General features: G+C 43.9%; 1 protein-coding gene and 1 long non-coding RNA gene across 6 annotated transcripts in view; one reads left to right on the top strand and one right to left on the bottom strand.

The window, feature by feature from the left end:
- APBB1IP (amyloid beta (A4) precursor protein-binding, family B, member 1 interacting protein) overlaps positions 1 to 11714 on the top strand; it is a 77120-nt gene extending 65406 nt beyond the window's left edge. For 3 of the 5 annotated variants that reach the window (XM_014946313.1, XM_014946304.1, XM_014946324.1), the window contains exons 11-14: positions 2629 to 2727; positions 3709 to 3826; positions 7656 to 7753; positions 10245 to 10781. In XM_014946313.1, the coding sequence (XP_014801799.1) occupies positions 2629 to 2727; positions 3709 to 3826; positions 7656 to 7753; positions 10245 to 10781 (852 nt within the window). Of the gene's footprint in view, positions 1 to 2628; positions 2728 to 3708; positions 3827 to 7655; positions 7754 to 10244 lie in introns of all 5 variants that reach the window. The other 2 variants (XM_014946288.1, XM_014946295.1) reach the window with 2 other exon arrangements.
- LOC106890490 lies at positions 10991 to 15242 on the bottom strand. The gene is made up of 4 exons (XR_001412527.1): positions 14709 to 15242; positions 14330 to 14435; positions 12677 to 12856; positions 10991 to 11122 (listed from the first exon to the last, which is right to left on the bottom strand). It is a non-coding gene; the product is annotated as an uncharacterized LOC106890490 (long non-coding RNA).
- Positions 15243 to 23622: the final 8380 nt, after the last annotated feature.

Genomic DNA, 23622 nt, shown 5'->3' with positions numbered 1-23622 from the left:
GTGTGAAGGGGTGGTGTGTGAGTGTACCGGGTGGGTGAGGCACAGGTCCCTGGGATGGGCATGGTGCCTGCTCTGCAGTAAAGGCACCTGGTGACAGTGGGCTGTCACCTTTGGGTTTGCGATGGGAGATGTCCCTAGCTTTCACCTTGGGAACACTCGAGGTAATAGCATAAGCTGGCTGTGGGCACTTCCAGAGGGCTGAGATGAACTTTGCATGTTCAACGTCCAGGGGAGACGGACTGTGTGTTTGCAGAGAAATGGTGACCGCTATGACCCGTGTGAACAGCTGAGCTCAAAGAGCAGAGAGCTGTAACCTGGTTACACACAGCACTGCCTTGGCACACATCTGCCTCTGTGAGAACCCTCAAGAGTAATACCCCTTTGGGTTTTGTTCCTCACAGTTATCTCCTGGTGTGTTCACACTCACCCTGTGATTTGATGATCCAGGCGTTGGTAGCAATACTGGCTTGTGCGGTCCCATCCTCTCATCCATCCCTTGCTACTTGTTCTCTTCCTAAGCCACGGTGCCCTGTGTCCCTGTGCTGTATGTGAGGCCATGCTGTGGACTGCTGGGTTTAAAAAAAAAATAAGCCAAAACTACAGCAGGATGAAATGGGCTATATTTAACCTAGACCAGTTTCTTTTTTTTTTTTTTTTTCCTTCCCAAAATCACAATGTGGCCTCAAACAGTTGGGTCAGCACAAGCAAGAGAAGCTTGGTATGTGCAACACTGAGAGGGGCTATATTTAACCTAGACCAGTTCCTTTTTTTTTTTTTTTTTCCTTCCCAAAATCACAATGTGGCCTCAAACAGTTGGGTCAGCACAAGCAAGAGAAGCCTAGTATGTGCAACGCTGAGAGGGGAGCAGGACAGGGCTGAGAAGCAAGACCAGCTTTGGTTTTGAACCCCTGTGTCACTGAGCTGTGGCCAGGGTTTGGCCTCTGCACCAGGGACTCTCCAGCCACCAGCAGGCATCTGTGAGGAGATACTTGGCACCTACATCAGCTCTGGGCTGCCTCTGTGCTGCAAGGGATCCTCACATCCAGCACTGCTCTGTTTTGGGGGCTTAACAATAACTATAAACCCGGGGTCCTTGCTGCTAGGTGGAGCTTACAAAGATGACCAAGGGACTGGAGCACCTCTCTTATGAGGAAAGGCTGAGAGACCTGGGTCTGTTTAGCCTGGAGAAGAGAAGACTGAGAGGGGATCTCATCAATCCTTACAAATATCGAAAGGGCGGGTGTCAAGAGGATGGGGCCAGACTCTTTTCAGTGGTGCCCGGTGACGGGACGAGGGGCAAAGGGCACAAACACAGGAAATTCCATCTCAACACGAGGAGGAACTTCTTTATTTTGATGGTGCCAGAGCCCTGGAACGGGCTGCCCAGAGAGGCTGTGGAGTCTCCTCTGGAGATAATTCATACCCTGCCTAAATGCGTTCCTGTCCCAATCTACTCTAGGTGACCCTGCTTTGGCAGGGGGTTGGACTAGATGATCTCCAAAGGGCCCTTCCAACCCCTGCCATTCTGCAATTCTGTGAATTTTTAACTGGTCAGGGCAAAAAGAGTGGTTTGACAGGAGTGAATCCTTGGAGCATATTTGTCTGCTCTTTTGTGTGTTCACAAGGTTTCACTATCTGTGCACCTATGATAGAAATGAACACATAAATGAGGGAGAATGAAGCCTTTTCCTTTGGTTTCATTCTTTCCCTTGCATATCAAGAGATGGCAGTATATTATTCCATCTAAGCTACTAGAGACTTCACAGCCTTCTCTGCTGTAGCAGGGGAACCAAATTCCTGCAGAGTCTTAGAGAGGATGTTCAATCTCAGGCAAGTAGGCAGCCAGGGATTTTGGTGATCTTTGAGTTGCAATGGTGCATCACCACGTACTACTATTACATTGATCAGCAAGGGGAAGAGATCCTAAATTGTGTTCAAAAGAATAAAGAATGTTTAAAAACTGTAAATGTTTCTGGTACAAACAAAACAGATTATTTCTGATGGTATTGCATTTTGAATGATCCTCTATCTAGAACATATGGTAGTATTACAAAACTGTTGGCAAACAACAGCAAGAGTAAAGCAGAATAAAAATGTGTAGGAAGATAGCTAGAACTAGGCCCAAAGAAAGGCAGGCAGTTAGAAGGAAAAATCTCTTTCAGCTGAGAGTTTATGCTTAAACAAATTTAACATACCCTTTGAAAACTAATTATGTTCAGCATTCAGTCTGGATGCCTTACAGACGACAGACTACAATGAGAAACAGACTTCCTTCCAGTGTTTATACATTGAGTGTTAGACCTTGAACCATGGCATTTGTAGGCTTCATTGACCTCTAGATCACTACTGGATTTCTGTAGCCCTTGAATTCATATCACAGTGTGTTAAAATTATTTCAAGCAAATGCTGTCAGTGGCAACTCATGTATAATTCACAATCTCCATATTTTTTATGTTTTCTTATACTCTGTTTTTGCTGCTGCTTTTTTTTTTTTTTCCAAATCATCTTTAAGTTAACATGATGCCTATAGGCAGTGTTCTCATTGAGGTTGCTGTGCAGTGCCCTCACACTTCTGTACAGTCACTTGATTTCTGTCCATGTCTTACTTTATGAATCAATATCTTTCAGCACCCCCAGATTCAAAAGGAGTCACAATATATCAAGTACTTATGCTGCGACGATCAAGCAACCCTGCATCAGTGGGTAACAGGAATAAGGATTGCCAAGGTGAGATTAAAAGTGAATTTCTTTAAATATGTTTTCTGTAAAAACCTGTCTTCCTTAGGTTACTGACTGTCATCACCTCAACTGGAAATACTGTGACAAGAATGGACATTCATGCTAATTTTACCATAGAAAGAAAGAGCAGACGGGCATCACCAGGATGGATTTGCTGAATATCCCTGTACTCTAGTTATCACTGTGGTTGTCTTATTAACGTGGGGGTGAATTCTGTAGCTATAAAACTCATCTATTCATAAAACTCCCTCGCAGTTACCTGGCACAGTAATAGTATGCTGTGGCCAAAGATGTGCAAGCTCTGATCAGTCCAGCTGTGGCATTTTTCAGACAGTTGTGCCCAAATTGTCTGTCTCGCCCTGTTCAAAAAGATCCGAATTCACAGGCCATTTTGGTTTGCACAAAATATTAAGGGAGATGGATTTATACGTAGCCCAAAATAGTGGCTGTACCTGGCTATACAGACCTGCTCCTGGTAGGTAGATATTCTTTTCTGCCGGTTCTGCTGCAGGGTGACATCCAACAAAGGTGTGGGGTGAACATCAAATTATTTTGTGTATTTCACTGACAGCTGTTTCCTGTAGAGCCCAGGATTCAGTGTCCCATGTCTCCAGTATGAAAATGTAATACTTGGAAAGCAGTGGGAAAAGATATTTATTGAGAACAGTTGGTTGTAAAGCCACATTTCAAGATTTTTACAGATACTGAAACGAACATAAAATGTGAGAATGATATCAGTAGGACTGTGTTTGGTCACAGGAATTCCTGTTTTATTGTGATATAAATGGTGGATTTATATGGTGGATGCTTTCCACCTGGCCCTGTACAGAAATAGGCACAGCGCTTGTAGAAAACTACTTTTTAACAAAACTGGGGAGGAAGGAATGGGGTCACAGAAGTTGTCTGAGAGCAAAATGAATGCTTAACCTATTTCAGGCTTAACACCATTCCTGTTGTATTGTTTTGCAGTATGGCAGGACGCTATATGATAATTACAAATGCGCAGTGAAGAAAGCTGGCTTATCCTCTCACTGGACAAATCAAGGGACGGTGGAACCAGCTGCTCCTGCAGGATCCTTATCAGCAGGTACCAATGCTGCCACAGTGCTTGAAATCCCATTTATTGCCCTCTTCTGTCATCATCAGTGTTGCAATAGTCTTTGTTCAGAAAACTATGCATCCCATTGATTCAGCAAGATAATATCATGTTCTAGACAGCCCAGCGTAGCTCTAATTTATAGCTAAACTGGCAGCAGAGCTCTGGCTTTAAAGGTAGAACTTGAAGAACACAAAGACAGCCCACCACAGGTCCATTTAAATCTGCATAATTTAATAAGGTATTTTTCTGTTGGCATCTGAATACAAATCCTTTATCCTCCCTCTACATGATGGTCCACGTCTTGAAGTTTTCTGTTTGTCCATCTCTACACGGGGTTTATCAGAGCTTTTCTTCCCATGAGTGGGATATTCTGAGAATGTTCATTTCAGAAAGAGATTATTACAGAGTGAGCCACTCTCTTTCCTAGCCTTTCACTCATTTTCATGATAACAATGTGGGTGTTGTGAGAAGGATGCAGAGGAAGGAAGGATTGGGTTATTCTCTACTTTTCCAGGAGCTTCATCATATTGCTGTTACCTGTTTCATCATTGTACAGATACAGCAGTGTGTGATACAGAATGTAACTTGCATGAATGTTTGTCATTTACATGCTTAAGGTACGCTTTATTTATTAGGAAGGATGTGCTGGCCAAATACTTGCTGTCATAAGACAAGCAAAGTCAAAATCAGCGTTGGCAGTTAATATTCAGAACCTTCCAAACACCTTTACAAAGCTTTAGTTTGCCTTTTCTCAGTACATATGAGAAGAGGATGGTCTTTCTACTGTTCCTTGGAGACAATCATGGTAATAAATGCACATTTGGGGTAAGGAGACCCAGTAACACACTGCTTTGAGATCAGGGGATTTTTTTGGTGGTTGAGGGGGGGGTACATTAGCAAGGGTGGCTGGGACAGTCCTGGAGCATCTTGTGTTCTGACACTGATGGCAGGAGAGAGGTGCTGGCCAGTGGGCCTCCGTGCTGGTGTGCAGTCTGTACTGGGTATGGGCAGGATCAAGGCCTTATAAAATACATATATGTGTGTTATAACTTCAGCTCCTGACTAGAATCCAGGAACACTGCGTGTGATCATGAAATATACTGTTAATCTTAACTAATGGATCCCATTAAATGGTTAAATAGCCTGGAAAGATTTTAGTTGTGTATGTTGTCTCTATGGAAATATCTCTGAAGGATCATTAGTGTTCTAATTGAGGCAAGTCACTGTGATTCTTGCTGTCTTAATAGTTATCATTAATGCCCTGTGTAAAACCTGGGGCCTGACTATAATACTGTAACCTGAACTGCCTGACTGTGAGTAGTTGTTGGCCCACGTTTTGGAAATAGAACAAAGCACATTTTCTTCTGTTCTGTTTTCAAATGTGTGTATGGCCATTTATAGGGTCTGATTTCAGTATTGGCTAAAATCTGCTATAGAAAACTAGAGTCCTGTGTGAGCTCAGCAGGGGGCTGTACCTGTAGCCTTCAGCAGCAGCCCAGAGCAGTGCTGAGGAAGGCAGGTGGAACTGCTGTTCTCACATCTCACGTAGCCTGTGTTCCCTGGTGACACTGCTGTAGCCAGCATTTGTGTGTTCACGTACACCCCAAACTGGTCCGTGGTTCTGAACTGTCCCAAGTCAGGCAAAATATGTTGTTTGCCTCTCTGCCACACTGTGTGTGAGATGCTAAAAACCAGTGTCTGTTGTGTGCCAACACAGTATCGTTATGTTTGAAAGATGAAGGGTGTTGCTTTATTCAGATGTTCCACATCACTACATGGCTCAGTATTTTGCATTCTATATTTTGAGTATCTATGTTTTGCATTATAGTTGGACTATTTTTTTGCTTCAAAAAATGTTAATCCAACATAAAATTTTGGAGAAAATGACTTGTAAAGATTACTCTAACATTTAAAAATAAATCTTGACGGTGGAATGCATGAACTCACATATAGGATTGACTGGGAGTCCATTTAGCTGACTGACTTTGCGTATAGTATACGTGCAGGTGTGTGGCAGGAGTTAATATATCAAATGTTGCTTTCAAGTCTTGTATAGTTTATGAAGACCATTAACAGAAGAAACAGATTACCATTTAGCCGTATCCCAGCTTTCTGGTATATCATATTTGCCAAGGAGGACACTATACCTTGTACTATATAGAGTGGCTCTCTCTCTGCTGTCTTTCATTTAGTTAAATCTCAGCGTGACTGGGGGCTGAAATCCTTGTGCAGTGTGAAGCCCAAACTCCTGCTCTGCCATGGACAGCAGGAGGAGAGGCAGCAACTTGCTCTGCTTGAGGGCATGGCACCCAGGGATTTACATCTCTCTCCACTGAGCACCTACAGCCATGAGATTGATTTTATCTCTTTATTGACTTCCATGTTAGTCCTTCAACAAACACAGACTGTAGTTTGAATTATCAGAATGGTACTTTGGATTAGATGTGCTGAACAACATGCAGGCACAAACATAAAACACAAGGACTTCAGACCATCCTCTGTCACCCCTTGAAGCCTAAATAGGCCTAGCAAATTCACTGCTCTGCAGAGTTTGTCTTGCTTCTCTGTCAGTCCTGCGATTTGCAAGCGTGGCAATAAAAATAATTTGTTCTGTTTCTTATCATACTCACGGAACCTCTTTGCTAATCAGAAAAATACATGTTAAGATTAAAACCATCGTTGTGCTTAGACATCTAGTGTAGACAGCTAAGGGTTCACTGGCATCCAAGAAGTACACGAGTGGAACTTTACTGGATCTCAGAGCTGTAAATTATAATAGAGCTAAGGCAGTCATTAAGATTTTCAAATGTATGTATCTAGGCACCAAACACTACCTACTACTTTGACATGTACAGCTTCCAAAAATCGTAGACTAAACCGGAGAGTTTATTTAATCCTCATCAGGCTGTACAGGGACTGGGGACTTCTTCATAGTTAAACCCACAAATTTGTCCTTTGGTTTTGCATTCGCTTACTCCAGGTGACAGTACAGGGTTATTTATGCATCTCCCTGACAAACACAGTAGTGGTCAGCAGACATTTTGCAGAGCTTTAACTTAGTGGTCTAGCAGATCTTCACTCATCTGAGAATACAGTGAGGTTCACAAATGTCCCACGATTCCAGCTGGTGGAGAAGTTTCAGAGCTGTTAGCTTAGTTACTAAAGAAAATGGATCAGCCTCTCTGCAGGACTTCAAACCTTCAGCTCTCTTGACTCTTATTGATAAGAAACTATGGCACTTCTTATTTTTAGCCTCAAGTAAAGGAAAAAACCATGCAATAAAAACCGGGAATGTAGTAATACTACAGCACACTACAAACTTTAAAATGCTGTTTCTGCTTAGCTTCCCTTCCAAAGCCAGCTCCTCTTCTTTGTTCTTGTGTCAGCCTTAATGGTCCCCTTCTGTCACCGCCATTTACAGTAGCCAGAAGCAGCAGCTCTTCATTTGTTAAGACCTTTACGCACTCTGATAATTTCTGTCATTTGTCTTCATAATTCTGCCACTTCCACTTTCCATAGGATTGTCAGCTACAGCCATGGAGGCATGTGGACAGGTGTTACTTTTAATGTAAGGTATCCTGTTTATTTTCCTTCGGTAACAAACTGAGTGTGAAAAGTCACAAAATAAGACTGAAGTAGAAAACACACATCCTCATGGATTTTACTGAATTACGTGTAAAATCCTGTAACAAGTGGATCCTTGGTGGAAGTTATAATGACGTTTTTATAGCCTTTTTTTTAGTTTGCTATTCCCTGATCTGGTTAATATCACACAAATGTAACACTCTCATCCCCCTCTCTCCTCTCCTTGCCACAGGTGCTGTTCAGTCAAATGGGCAGATTCCCCAAATTGTTCGTCGTTCCAGTGCAGAATTTCCAGAGACTCAGAAGAAAGTGGATGCATCAGAGGTACAGGTCAGCAGTTACTAGCAGTGCACTGCTTAAATGTCACCTGTGGACCAGTTCTTCAAGTTTGCTTTCCTTCCCCTGCTGTCTTACCCCCTCAGGGTGTACTGTTGTGACAGCGATTTTGTTTCTGGGCAAAGCAGCTGGTTTGCTGCCCCTCCTCGTGCTGTACACACCACAAACGTGTGCCCATTGCACAGAGCGAGGAGCCACTGGTGGGAGGTGAAGGCACAGGCATCAGGCTCTTCTGTTGATCAGAACAAAGAGCTGATTCCCGTAGCAGAAATAGGAACGTGCCCATGGGGACAGTCTCAAAGAGCCTGAGCTGTCAGAACTGGGGTTATTCAGCCTGGAGAAGAGGAGGCTGAGGGGAGACCTTATTGCTCTCTACAACTACCTGAAAGGAGGGTGTAGAGAGGTGGGGGTCAGTCTCTTCTCCCAAGTCACAGGCGACAGGACGAGAGGAAATGGCCCCAAGTTGTGCCAGGGGAGGTTCAGGCTGGATATTAGGAAAATTTTTTTCACTGAAAGGGTTATCAGGCATTGGAATGGGCTGCCCAGGGAGGTGGTTGAGGCACCATCCCTGGAGGTGTTCAAAAGACAGGTTGATGTAGTGCTGGGAGGTATGGTTTAGTGATGCTCCTTGTTTGTTGTGGGGGTGTCTATTTTTGTCAGTTGGGTTGACGGTTGGACAAGATGATCTTTAAGGTCCCTTCCAACCTAGAAGATTCTGTGATTCTGTGAACCTCGGTGCCGTTTTCGGTCTCTGCCAGAAAACAGGTCTTGCCTTAGTAGCAGGAAGGATACAGCAGTGTTTTCGGCAGGGAACCCCGTGCACAGCTGAAGATGAGTGCGTAACAAAGGGGGAAGTGTGAAGAATAAGGGAAAACATTACATGTTTTCATTAGGCTCTAAATGCATTCCTTGGTTAAGTTCCAAATTTTGTCAACTTGCACCAGCTCTGGCTGTAAAAATCTCAGAAGTCCTCAGTATGAGGACTTCAAAAACATCCTACAGAAAAAAACCTGGATTTGTTTGCAGTTCATTACTCAACCCTTCCATCATGCATAAAGTACACAGGACAAGTGAAATTAAACTCCTGGGGTTTTGCTGTCACCTGCATTGTGTGTCCTACGCTTCTTGTTTCTGTCTTTGAGTTCCTCCTTCAAAAAGATCTGTTTCTCTGTTCTGAACCTCACTTCCTCTGGAGCAGATCACGCTCTCAGCACTCAGCCAGTGGTTCCCTCCTCCCGTGTCTCGTTCACTTCCATCTCTGTAGGCCAGGGGGGTGAGGGAGAGAAGGCGTGTGTGTTATACTTAGCTAATGCCGGAATTAGTGCTGCTGACTGCAGGCTGGCAGACACAGCAGCTGTCTCTGGCAGAACCAAACATGTCACCTTCTTCATCTCAGAGCTTCTACAAGCCTGGGCCCAAAGGATCAAGCTGAAGGCTTTCAGGTGCACTGTGCTACAGTTAGAGCAGTAAGCTGGCTGGATCTAAACCCATAAATTAGCACAACTAGCAATGAATGTGTTACAAAGCTTTGTTTGCAGGACAGCAGACTTCTCCACACGTTTACAAGAATAGACAGCATGTTTGTGTAGTAACTGTCAACAGCTGTCAGTTGCTACCTGAAAATAAAAGAGCAAATTATATTCAGATATCACCAAATGGGCTTTATTTATCTTCAGAGTGTCAACTACCAAACACAATTTAAAAGAAAAGCCACCTAAAAGATAAACATCTCCGTAATGAACTGCTGTCCTCCATTTTCTTAACTTGTGTGATGGATGCTTCGATTCATTTTTGCTTCGAAAAAGTTGTCAGAGGGTTTGACCATCTTGTGACTTTGCAGACATGGCTAGAACTTAGTGGCTTCAAGAACCTCTTTGTCACACTATTGATTGGAAAGTGGAGGAGGTGTGTATGTGCCTTGCCCAGCAGAAAGAAACCCTTCCCCAGGCTCATCAGTGGCCCTTGCCATGTCAGCAACGGATCCAGCTCTGGATCTCCAGCTGGAATGGGAGATGGAGATACAATGGGGATGAGAGCCAAAACTACATCTGTTCTTTATGTTCTCAAATCTTGCTCAGTCTTTTTGGATGTAAAAGCACAGTACAGATATTATTTTTTTTTAAGTCTTCTTGTTCTCAGGGAGCAAAGAGCAGGGTGGAACATCAAGAAAGTATCTTTGTATGTCTTCCTAACTGCAATTCTTTGAAATCTATAAACACTCATTTTCTAAGGACATCACTTGAGGAAGCACTATGAATACTGTACACATGGAGGTTTCCACTGTCAAAGCTCTGTGGGCAACTGCAGAAAGAAAACAAAATACACTTTATGCTCTTCAGGCAAAATGTACTCTACTTCATTATCTGTCTGTCTACTGCACTATCTCAGATACATTTTCACCCCTTGTTGCTGTCCTTCAGCCCTGGCAATACTTTACGCGTGCACTGACCGTGTCTTCTCCTTTTATTCCTTCTGCTTGTTAAAGGCCAAGTCAAACAACGGCAGCGTGCCCGGCCTGGCACAGGCAGTGGGGAGGCCACAGAAATTCCAGAGTAGGAGGAACTCGCTGCAGCCTCCTCCTCCCCCTGAACGGCGGTCATCTGCTATTTCTGTGTCACCAATCCTGCCCTCCAAAGTCAAACGAGACAGCGGCATTTTCCTCACAGATCCAGACAGCTTTCCAGCCCCGCCACCTACGCTGAAGATTGATTTTCCTCCACCACCACCATCTGATTTCTGTGAACCTCCTCCTGATTTCGTGCCTCCACCACCACCAGCCTCCAGTAGCGGTAATGGAGACCTCCCATTACCCCCTCCACCTCCTCCTCCACCTGTCTCCAGTAAGCCATCACCTCCGACGAAGAAACCTGTGCCACTTCCTTCAAAAAGGCTAGAAAACACAGGACAAGCTGGAGAGCCACGGGCAGCTGGGCCACCTCCGACTGGGGGTGGAGGCAGGCAAGCAGATTTCATGTCTGACTTAATGAAAGCTCTTGAGAAGAAAAGGGGCAGCACCTCCTGAACTCTGGGAGCAGATGGACTTCAAGCCATAGCTGTTTTTGTGAGGCATCATGGAAGGTCACGCTGGATCAGGTTCCTCCAGGAGGAATTCTTCTTCAGAGTTCCTCCTGGGGGTCTCAGGAAGTAAAGCGGGGTGCCCTCTGTCCCCCGTTTTGTCCCTGTAACCTGCTTCTTCCTCCCCTGCTCCCCACTGCCACCATTAATTGCCATCCCAGCATGACACAGAGGTAGGAATGGGCTGTGGAGTCCTTGAGGACAGCCAGGGATGGTGGAGCAGCACTTGCAGAGTCGCTCAGTGAGTGAAATGCACCTTCTGTGGCTGCCTCTCCAGTAGAATTGGAACTGAAAGAAAAAATACAACAATGTTCTTGTGTGGATTTTGAGAAGTGGGAGGATCCCTTTTCAGAGAATTCCCCTTAAACATTTTTTAATCAGAAAAACCCCAATTTGTGTGGGGTTTTTTTTCAATAAAAAGACCCCATGTTTTAAAAAAAAATAGCCTTTCTTAAAAAGTTAAAAACTCAGCTAGCTTGTTCTGAGATCCAGGGCAGGACTGGGGCCACTTCCAGACAGTGTCACCCCAAATGTTAAACACTCCTGCTTCCATATGCAACTCCAGTCAGACCTGTCAGCACTCACAGTTGCTGCTTTTAAATCTCGTTTATTTGGTTAATCTTAGACAAAGAAAAATTGTTATTTTGAAATCATGCGTGCTTCCCTTGGTAAGCAGGATTTTTCTTCCTGTTGGTTAACATTTGTCTTCAAACTATACCTAGAAATAGTCTGTCTTCTGAAATACTTTGTAATTACTTTGTACTTGATGTGAATATCTCCTCCTACATTTTTTTCCCTTTTTTTCTCCCATTTTAATTCTCCGTTGTTCATTTAGGCAGCATTCATTATTAGTTCTCAAATAAAAATAGCTTCTATTTTATATCTGTACAAAGTGTCATAGTTAATGAACGGGCATTTTACTGGCAATTGGTACCACTTCAAATATTTTAATGAGTTTTTGCCTATACCTTCTAGTCTTTATTTCTTCCAGTCCTTGCCTCTTCTCATGCATACAATCTTCTAAGATATAATAAATAATATATTTCTGTATTTTGCAGTACAAAAAGCATCAAAAGCAAAGTGTGTGGTCTAAATAAGTTAGTAAATATATAAAAGCAGCTGACAGAGTAGGGAGCAAGAGCGCTGCTTTTGTCAAAGTGGAGTCCTAGGTCCAGAGGTGGGAGGGGAGGGGACAAGGAAATGACAAGCTGGTGGCAGTGCCACGGCCTGGGAACGTTTTGGGTCATCTCTAGTCTTATTTTTGGCTTAAGTTTGGTTTGTCAGTGCCCATGTACCTGCTTAGCAGCCTAGCAGGAATATGAAGGCTATAACCACACCTTTATAAAGCACCTTTCCTTTTGAAATTACTCTCTTTTTTTTTTTTTAAGCTGAAAACACTAATGACATGATGAACCAAGTGTATTTCCTCCTGCCACTGAAGTGATTTTGCTTTAAACGCTGTGGTAAAGGCCACAGCTGTGTCAGCCTTGGTGGAAGAAGTGGCTGCTTGAGGCAGACCAACCAATGCGTGTGTGCGTGGGCAGAGGCGGTTGTGGTGACCATTCCTCCCTGGTTATGAATTGAAAAAAAATGTAAAAGCATTTCAATGACAAGGTTTTCCAAGAAGATGTGTGAGATGTGAAGAGTGAGATATGTATCTGCAGAGGTGGCAGAGAGTTCAGGCATAACCTGCAGGGGGCACTCTTGGAGCACAGACAAGGAGGGTTCTAAGTCTGTTGATGCTACAGGGTAAATGAGGCCCACCCTGTGTCACACCACATGTCCCTGCCTTCACCCCAGTCCCTGGTGGGGTCTTTGGTTTAGGTGAATTATTTGACCAACCTGGAGGAGGTAGGGGGCTTCTTTGGCTTTCCAAGGTCATGTAGGTTCCTGGAGTCGCAGACTCCCCAAATCTTCCCCATTTTCCAGGAGTTCACAGCTCATCTGTGCGTGGAGGGCAGTGCTGGTTCAGATGGTGCCTCCTACGTTTGCACATTCCGGTGGCTGCAGGAGCATAGTCCTCTGCAAGGAGGAAAAGACCAGGACTGTGCTCTGATAACACACAAACCACGAGCACTATCTTAGTATCTGGCCCTCTTACTTTCCAATATTGACAGAGCCCATGCAAGTCCTGCTGGTCTTCTAGCTCCCTGGCCTTCACCAAACTGAGCAAAAACCTCTCACTGGGTAAACTGTTCACCACGAACACAAACATGACCTAGAAGCTTTGAGCTGACAAGCTAGAACTCCCAAAAGGTGTCTCATCTCCAAACAGCCAAACTGAGAAACGCTCTCGAGACCGGTGCAAGGCTCGTCAGCTTAGTACAGGCTTCAGTTCCAAGTGCAGGAGAAAAAATACAAACTAGGTAAAAGTAGGAGTGCTAAAACTAGGGGTGAAAAAAAGGAAAAGGATTAACATTTCCCAGTTGCTTTCCACATGTAACGGAGGTGAGCATTATGCAGAATCACTGAATGCAAAAGAGCTGGGTGTCATTTTCTGACAAGGCATTAGGAGTGCACGTCTTCGACATGCTTCGGTGACAACAGCTGTCTGCTATCCAACTGTTTTTAAAACAAATTAATTTTATTTTATGAAATCTATACCCTCATCAAAATAAAGCAGGACATGTCCTTAGGAAACTGCTGCACAACAAGCTGGTTTCTTGGAATTCACAAAGCACCAAGACTTCTACACGGCTTTCCTAGTGCTCACTCTTCTCCTGAACAGAGCCCAACGCTCAGCCTCCTGCCCTATTTCCTTCCTTTTGTTACAGCACAATAAATTCAACTTTATACATTTTACATCTGCAGTCAATCAGAACTCAGGCACTTAATTTTACACAAAAGAAAAAAGCGGAGCTTTCTTCCAAACAAAAAGAATCAAAGCCTACAGAAAACTCCAGAAATCAATTAAAATGCTGTGATGATTAGACCTCTATCAACTATTTTCTGTATGTACATGGTTGCATTGAATTTCTGAAATGTAAGTATTCAAACTCCATTCAAAGAACAGCGCTACCATCATAATGGTACACAATTATCTTGCTTTATTTACTATAAAAAAGATGCTGCAAAATACAAAAAGATCTTCCTTTCCAAGACTGTAAATCAAAGCATTTGTTAAAAAATCGAAGTGAATCCTTCCACCTCCATCTAACCTATTGCCGTATGAAATGCTCTTACTCCTGTGGATCGCAGTAGTATGTGCGTTACTAGAGATTACAGTATTTTAGTCTGAAAAGATCTGAAATTGCAGCATGTTATTTTTAACCTTTCTCTACAGCTGAAATGGAAGCCGTCTCAGCAGCTGCCATCTTTGGGCTCTGACATCACTGATATGGAAGAAGGACCTACTTCAAGCGACCGCTTTTCCATCAGTCCTTAGGGCTAGAAAGGTCAGAGTCATGTGTAGAAGTCCCCAGGTGGGGGATCAGCAGTGCTGCCCCTCGTACCTGGCCTCAGCTACAGGAGGAGGAGGAGAGTACAAATACCCACCTCTTTGGTTACCAGCCCCAGGGTTTCTATTCCCCGTCTGCTCTGGCATCGCTGCTGCGTTCGTTAACATGAAGGAAGAGGCAGCTCTGGAACCGCAGGTGGAAGCCTAGAATTTTGGAGAATATACCTTGAAACACAGTATTAATGCTTACATTGTGATAATAAACCCTAGTGATTCAAACCTAGAAGTGGAAAGGCAGTTTGATCACCATTAACAGTCTGTGCTGACTGTTACGGAATCAGAATAATTACTAAAAACAGGCAATGCAAACTGCATGGTCCAACTAGGGGGAAATAACAGATTTGCTTTCACACAAATCCTGGAAAGAGGACATGACTGAGTCCACCAATGAACTCCTGGAGAAGAGAAGTGGCTAACCTGGTCTCTGCAGCCAGAGGAATATGTGAAACCAATTTTCAGAGCTGGCTTCATTCTTCTAGATATTTTTCAAGACCCAAGAAAAGGCTGACGCCGAGTGCTGCGGGCGGTCCCTGTCACTGCCTGTGAGACAGCTCCCAGTTGGGATGGTCTGGTTTCATATCCTGGCACTGGAGGCTTTCTTTACCTGTAACTCTGGGTGAAGCAAAGGTCCACTTGTTACTAAGGGGATTTAACATTTATAAAACACTTTGAAGAAGAAAGCAGTACAAAAATGCTTTGTATTTACGCAATTGTTCCATGAGGTCAAGACATCCAGGCAGCCAAGTTGGGCTCACACACAAAAGGAACTTCCTGGATGCTTGGTTTGACAGAAGTTCGAGTTCTTTCCTGTCACCCACCTGGAAGCCAGCCCCCAGGCTGCAGCGCTGCTGTATCTACCCTGCAGGCACAAGTACCTTCATCTCCAAATCCTCACTTGCAGCGTAACTCACTCCAGGGCAGGTGGTAATGCTGGTTCACACATTTTCACAGAATCACAGAATCTTCATGGTGGCAATACTTTACGCGTGCACTGACCGTGTCTTCTCCTTTTATTCCTTCTGCTTGTTAAAGGCCAAGTCAAACAACGGCAGCGTGCCCGGCCTGGCACAGGCAGTGGGGAGGCCACAGAAATTCCAGAGTAGGAGGAACTCGCTGCAGCCTCCTCCTCCCCCTGAACGGCGGTCATCTGCTATTTCTGTGTCACCAATCCTGCCCTCCAAAGTCAAACGAGACAGCGGCATTTTCCTCACAGATCCAGACAGCTTTCCAGCCCCGCCACCTACGCTGAAGATTGATTTTCCTCCACCACCACCATCTGATTTCTGTGAACCTCCTCCTGATTTCGTGCCTCCACCACCACCAGCCTCCAGTAGCGGTAATGGAGACCTCCCATTACCCCCTCCACCTCCTCCTCCACCTGTCTCCAGTAAGCCATCACCTCCGACGAAGAAACCTGTGCCACTTCCTTCAAAAAGGCTAGAAAACACAGGACAAGCTGGAGAGCCACGGGCAGCTGGGCCACCTCCGACTGGGGGTGGAGGCAGGCAAGCAGATTTCATGTCTGACTTAATGAAAGCTCTTGAGAAGAAAAGGGGCAGCACCTCCTGAACTCTGGGAGCAGATGGACTTCAAGCCATAGCTGTTTTTGTGAGGCATCATGGAAGGTCACGCTGGATCAGGTTCCTCCAGGAGGAATTCTTCTTCAGAGTTCCTCCTGGGGGTCTCAGGAAGTAAAGCGGGGTGCCCTCTGTCCCCCGTTTTGTCCCTGTAACCTGCTTCTTCCTCCCCTGCTCCCCACTGCCACCATTAATTGCCATCCCAGCATGACACAGAGGTAGGAATGGGCTGTGGAGTCCTTGAGGACAGCCAGGGATGGTGGAGCAGCACTTGCAGAGTCGCTCAGTGAGTGAAATGCACCTTCTGTGGCTGCCTCTCCAGTAGAATTGGAACTGAAAGAAAAAATACAACAATGTTCTTGTGTGGATTTTGAGAAGTGGGAGGATCCCTTTTCAGAGAATTCCCCTTAAACATTTTTTAATCAGAAAAACCCCAATTTGTGTGGGGGTTTTTTTCAATAAAAAGACCCCATGTTTTAAAAAAAAATAGCCTTTCTTAAAAAGTTAAAAACTCAGCTAGCTTGTTCTGAGATCCAGGGCAGGACTGGGGCCACTTCCAGACAGTGTCACCCCAAATGTTAAACACTCCTGCTTCCATATGCAACTCCAGTCAGACCTGTCAGCACTCACAGTTGCTGCTTTTAAATCTCGTTTATTTGGTTAATCTTAGACAAAGAAAAATTGTTATTTTGAAATCATGCGTGCTTCCCTTGGTAAGCAGGATTTTTCTTCCTGTTGGTTAACATTTGTCTTCAAACTATACCTAGAAATAGTCTGTCTTCTGAAATACTTTGTAATTACTTTGTACTTGATGTGAATATCTCCTCCTACATTTTTTTCCCTTTTTTTCTCCCATTTTAATTCTCCGTTGTTCATTTAGGCAGCATTCATTATTAGTTCTCAAATAAAAATAGCTTCTATTTTATATCTGTACAAAGTGTCATAGTTAATGAACGGGCATTTTACTGGCAATTGGTACCACTTCAAATATTTTAATGAGTTTTTGCCTATACCTTCTAGTCTTTATTTCTTCCAGTCCTTGCCTCTTCTCATGCATACAATCTTCTAAGATATAATAAATAATATATTTCTGTATTTTGCAGTACAAAAAGCATCAAAAGCAAAGTGTGTGGTCTAAATAAGTTAGTAAATATATAAAAGCAGCTGACAGAGTAGGGAGCAAGAGCGCTGCTTTTGTCAAAGTGGAGTCCTAGGTCCAGAGGTGGGAGGGGAGGGGACAAGGAAATGACAAGCTGGTGGCAGTGCCACGGCCTGGGAACGTTTTGGGTCATCTCTAGTCTTATTTTTGGCTTAAGTTTGGTTTGTCAGTGCCCATGTACCTGCTTAGCAGCCTAGCAGGAATATGAAGGCTATAACCACACCTTTATAAAGCACCTTTCCTTTTGAAATTACTCTCTTTTTTTTTTTTTAAGCTGAAAACACTAATGACATGATGAACCAAGTGTATTTCCTCCTGCCACTGAAGTGATTTTGCTTTAAACGCTGTGGTAAAGGCCACAGCTGTGTCAGCCTTGGTGGAAGAAGTGGCTGCTTGAGGCAGACCAACCAATGCGTGTGTGCGTGGGCAGAGGCGGTTGTGGTGACCATTCCTCCCTGGTTATGAATTGAAAAAAAATGTAAAAGCATTTCAATGACAAGGTTTTCCAAGAAGATGTGTGAGATGTGAAGAGTGAGATATGTATCTGCAGAGGTGGCAGAGAGTTCAGGCATAACCTGCAGGGGACACCCTTGGAGCACAGACAAGGAGGGTTCTAAGTCTGTTGATGCTACAGGGTAAATGAGGCCCACCCTGTGTCACACCACATGTCCCTGCCTTCACCCCAGTCCCTGGTGGGCTCTTTGGTTTAGGTGAATTATTTGACCAACCTGGAGGAGGTAGGGAACTTCTTTGGCTTTCCAAGGTCGTGTAGGTTCCTGGAGTCGCAGACTCCCCAAATCTTCCCCATTTTCCAGGAGTTCACAGCTCATCTGTGCGTGGAGGGCAGTGCTGGTTCAGATGGTGCCTCCTACGTTTGCACATTCCGGTGGCTGCAGGAGCATAGTCCTCTGCAAGGAGGAAAAGACCAGGACTGTGCTCTGATAAAGCACAAACCACGAGCACTGAGGGAGGAAAAGACCAGGACTGTGCTCTGATAACACACAAACCACGAGCACTATCTTAGTATCTGGCCCTCTTACTTTCCAATATTGACAGAGCCCATGCAAGTCCTGCTGGTCTTCTAGCTCCCTGGCTTTCACCAAACTGAGCAAAAACCTCTCACTGGGTAAGCTATTTACCACGAACACAAACATGACCTAGAAGCTTTGAGCTGACAAGCTAGAACTCCCAAAAGGTATCTCATCATCTCCAAACAGCCAAACTGAGAAATGCTCTCAAGATGGGTGCAAGGCTCATCAGCTTAGTACAGGTTTTAGTATCTTAGTATCTGGCCCTCTTACTTTCCAATATTGACAGAGCCCATGCAAGTCCTGCTGGTCTTCTAGCTCCCTGGCTTTCACCAAACTGAGCAAAAACCTCTCACTGGGTAAGCTATTTACCACGAACACAAACATGACCTAGAAGCTTTGAGCTGACAAGCTAGAACTCCCAAAAGGTATCTCATCATCTCCAAACAGCCAAACTGAGAAATGCTCTCAAGATGGGTGCAAGGCTCATCAGCTTAGTACAGGTTTTAGTTCCAAGTGCAGGAGAAAAAATACAAACTAGCTAAAAGTAGGAGTGCTAAAACTAGGGGTGAAAAAAAGGAAAAGGATTAACATTTCCCAGTGGCTTTCCACATGTAACGGAGGTGAGCATTATGCAGAATCACTGAATGCAAAAGAGCTGGGTGTCATTTTCTGACAAGGCATTAGGAGTGCACGTCTTCGACATGCTTCGGTGACAACAGCTGTCTGCTATCCAACTGTTTTTAAAACAAATTAATTTTATTTTATGAAATCTATACCGACAAGGCATTAGGAGTGCACGTCTTCGACACGCGTCGGTGACAACAGCTGTCTGCTATCCAGCTGTTGTTTTTAAAACAAATGAATTTTATTTTATGAAATCTATACTCTCATCAAAATAAAGCAGGACATGTCCTTAGAAAACTGCTGCACAACAAGCTGGTTTCTCAGAATTCACCAAGCACCAAGACTTCTACACGGCTTTCCTAGTGCTCACTCTTCTCCTGCAGTTCCAAGTGCAGGAGAAAAAATACAAACTAGGTAAAAGTAGGAGTGCTAAAACTAGGGGTGAAAAAAAGGAAAAGGATTAACATTTCCCAGTTGCTTTCCACATGTAACGGAGGTGAGCATTATGCAGAATCACTGAATGCAAAAGAGCTGGGTGTCATTTTCTGACAAGGCATTAGGAGTGCACGTCTTCGACACGCGTCGGTGACAACAGCTGTCTGCTATCCAGCTGTTGTTTTTAAAACAAATGAATTTTATTTTATGAAATCTATACTCTCATCAAAATAAAGCAGGACATGTCCTTAGAAAACTGCTGCACAACAAGCTGGTTTCTCAGAATTCACCAAGCACCAAGACTTCTACACGGCTTTCCTAGTGCTCACTCTTCTCCTGAACAGAGCCCAACGCTCAGCCTCCTGCCCTATTTCCTTCCTTTTGTTACAGCACAATAAATTCAACTTTATACATTTTACATCTGCAGTCAATCAGAACTCAGGCACTTAATTTTACACAAAAGAAAAAAGCGGAGCTTTCTTCCAAACAAAAAGAATCAAAGCCTACAGAAAACTCCAGAAATCAATTAAAATGCTGTGATGATTAGACCTCTATCAACTATTTTCTGTATGTACATGGTTGCATTGAATTTCTGAAATGTAAGTATTCAAACTCCATTCAAAGAACAGCGCTACCATCATAATGATACACAATTATCTTGCTTTATTTAGTATAATAAAAGATGCTGCAAAATACAAAAAGATCTTCCTTTCCAAGACTGTAAATCAAAGCATTTGTTAAAAAATCGAAGTGAATCCTTCCACCTCCATCTAACCTATTGCCGTATGAAATGCTCTTACTCCTGTGGATCGCAGTAGTATGTGCGTTACTAGAGATTACAGTATTTTAGTCTGAAAAGATCTGAAATTGCAGCATGTTATTTTTAACCTTTCTCTACAGCTGAAATGGAAGCCGTCTCAGCAGCTGCCATCTTTGGGCTCTGACATCACTGATATGGAAGAAGGACCTACTTCAAGCGACCGCTTTTCCATCAGTCCTTAGGGCTGGAAAGGTCAGAGTCATGTGGAGAAGTCCCCAGGTGGGGGATCAGCAGTGCTGCCCCTCGTACCTGGCCTCAGCTACAGGAGGAGGAGGAGAGTACAAATACCCACCTCTTTGGTTACCAGCCCCAGGGTTTCTATTCCCCGTCTGCTCTGGCATCGCTGCTGCGTTCGTTAACATGAAGGAAGAGGCAGCTCCGGAACCACAGGTGGAAGCCTAGAATTTTGGAGAATATATCTTGAAACACATTGTGATAATAAACCCTAGTGATTCAAACCTAGAAGTGGAAAGGCAGTTTGATCACCATTAACAGTCTGTACTGACTGTTACGGAATCAGAATAATTACTAAAAACAGGCAATGCAAACTGCATGGTCAAACTAGGGGGAAATAACAGATTTGCTTTCACACAAATCCTGGAAAGAGGACATGACTGAGTCCACCAATGAACTCCTGGAGAAGAGAAGTGGCTAACCTGGTCTCTGCAGCCAGAGGAATATGTGAAACCAATTTTCAGAGCTGGCTTCATTCTTCTAGATATTTTTCAAGACCCAAGAAAAGGCTGACGCCGAGTGCTGCGGGCGGTCCCTGTCACTGCCTGTGAGACAGCTCCCAGTTGGGATGGTCTGGTTTCATATCCTGGCACTGGAGGCTTTCTTTACCTGTAACTCTGGGTGAAGCAAAGGTCCACTTGTTACTAAGGGGATTTAACATTTATAAAACACTTTGAAGAAGAAAGCAGTACAAAAATGCTTTGTATTTACGCAATTGTTCCATGAGGTCAAGACATCCAGGCAGCCAAGTTGGGCTCACACACAAAAGGAACTTCCTGGATGCTTGGTTTGACAGAAGTTCGAGTTCTTTCCTGTCACCCACCTGGAACCCAGTCCCCAGGCTGCAGCGCTGCTGTATCTACCCTGCAGGCACAAGTACCTTCATCTCCAAATCCTCACTTGCAGCGTAACTCACTCCAGGGCAGGTGGTAATGCTGGTTCACACATTTTCACAGAATCACAGAATCTTCATGGTTGGAAGAGACCTTTGAGATCATCGAGTCCAACCACAAAACCAAACCAAAACAAACAGAAAACCCAACAAACAGACACAAACCAAAAATCTAGGGCACTAGAGCATGCCCTGAAGTGCCACGTCTACACATTTCTTAAATACCCCCAGGGATGGTGACTCCACCACCTCCCTGGGCAGGCTGTTCCAGTGCCTGACCACCCTCTCAGGAAAGTAATTCTTCCTAATATCTCATCTAAACCTCCCCTGCCCCAACTTTAGACCATTTCCTCTGCTCCTGTCATTATTGTTTCCTCACAACATGCTAATTTGCTTGTAATTAGCTGAGAACAGACACCAGGGCCAATGCTGCTATAGGTGGGAACACAGCCCCCTGCTGAGGGGCTTCTCCAGGCCCCCCAGCCACCCACTCCTTTTCCCTGGAGGTGCTGCCAGCACCAAGGCGAACCCCAAGGGTTGCACTTCCAGCCTGCAGAAGGAATGGTAACCCAGGCTGGACTTGTGCAAGCTGCTTGAACTTCAGACTGGAGTTCCAGGAAACTGCATTTAAATATCTATATTGTGCCTCACATTATGATACTACTGTTGACATTTGAACAACTGTATGTATGTTTAAACAGACATATATCTGAGAGGAAACCATCCTGAATAATTGTGTTGATTATAGTTAAGAAGTAAAGGCATTCAAATGTATTTTTTAGTCACTGAAAGATTTCTAATAATATAAATTTTTCTACACTAATTATATTTCTAGAAATAGATTTGTGAAATGCTAATTATACCACTTAATAGCCTCTATTTCAGAATCAAGTGGCACTCAAGAAATTTAGAGATTCCAAACCAATCCAAACCAATGGATTTGAGAAGAGACGAGATAACGCCAAGAAGTAACAAAGCCCCCAAAGAAGTGATTTTTGCTGTAAATTTCCTAGCATAACATTGGACCTGATGGCTTACGTATCAATTTTGGCTTAATTACCCACTAAGTTTTGTGATATGGAATTGGATTATCAAAGAAAGATAAATAACAAGACCCAGGACTCAAAGACTGGTCTCTCTGTTACTCTCTGTAACAGCTTCAGTTGAATTTAAAATCCTTTCCCTGCAAGATTTTTGTTAGTCCCTTACAGCCTCAGGTGGCTGGATACAAAAGGTGTATGGAGCTGACTAACATAGTGAGATACTTCCAAGAAAGTCCTTTTTTGATGTCCAACCAGTGAAAATTTCTGGAGACTTTATATCCATGTATCAACAAGTCCTTCTACTACTATCAAAAGATGGACTTTCCAAGAGCAGGGGAGCAGGCTTGGGAGGCACCTGACACTGGCAAAGACAGTGACGTTTATTTTTGGACAACTCACTCCCCAGACAGACATCTTTGCTCACTATTTAATTGAATTCCCTTTAAATCTCTGTTGGCAGTTTAATGGGACAAAACAAGGTCAAAAAGAGGAAAGGTTTAAGTGTAAGATTGTAATAAGTAACTAAGGGTAATTTGCTGATCAAACGAGTTAAGCAAGAGGAACGATCTCGCTGCACCAGACACAGGAATGCAAAGTGCATCAATCTTAAGACGAATGTTAAGCCGAGAGGTTGTGTTGTTACGGCAATTGGTACCTTTGTTTAAAACCTTTGTACCAATCAACCATGTAAAGAAAGATTGTATGAACTGATTTTGTACCTGCCATTTTATTGAAACTGCCTGAAGCAAGACAGACCTAAAGAAGCCGAGGGATGTACCAAAGATGTCGAAACCGACCTCTGTGGTAGTACAAAGACCTCCCTTGGACATCTCCATACACCGAATCCAGCCTGGAGACCAGGTACTAATCAAAACCTGGAAAGAAACCTCCCTAACACCCCATTGGGAAGGACCCTTTGTTGTTTTACTTACCACAGATACAGCCGTACGGACAGCGGAAGAAGGATGGACTCGTGCCAGCAGAATTAAGGGACCTGTCTCCCCAGAAAGGTGGACCGTAACGTCGGAACCAGGAGACCTCCAAATGAAGATAAGGAAAACGAGGCCGGTAAATGAACCACTCCAGGAGGGAAGTAAGGAATAGTTTATATCAGTGGTTCCAAATACCACCTGGAAATACCCTATGGAAGGTGCATTTCCCACCTTGGAGTGAAGAAAGGATACCCGACCAAACAGGGGGCTGGATTATACAAACTAACAGGAACTCCTCAGGTTTTTCCCTTTTGCTGTGAAACGGAGACAGAAATACCTGAATCACCCAGAATAGGAGATCTCCGTGGAATACCCTGTTTAAAACACCCTACTTCCGGGCATTTATGTTTAAATTGTAATAGAGATTGGTCCTGTGTTTCATCTAAGAGACAACCTTACTGTATGGAATGTCACAATGATTCCATACATAACAGAGGACCAGAGGATCAAGTGGAAATTTGTAGATTATTCTGTGGATGGGAACTGTTAGTACCTGAACTTTGGGAAGTATGAGAAACAGACTG

Source organism: Calidris pugnax, unplaced genomic scaffold (assembly GCF_001431845.1).
Source record: "Calidris pugnax isolate Ruff unplaced genomic scaffold, ASM143184v1 scaffold19, whole genome shotgun sequence".
In the NCBI taxonomy this organism is placed as follows: Eukaryota; Metazoa; Chordata; class Aves; order Charadriiformes; family Scolopacidae; genus Calidris; species Calidris pugnax.
Note: the sequence above shows the minus strand (reverse complement) of the source record. Positions and strands in the feature narration are given on the sequence as shown.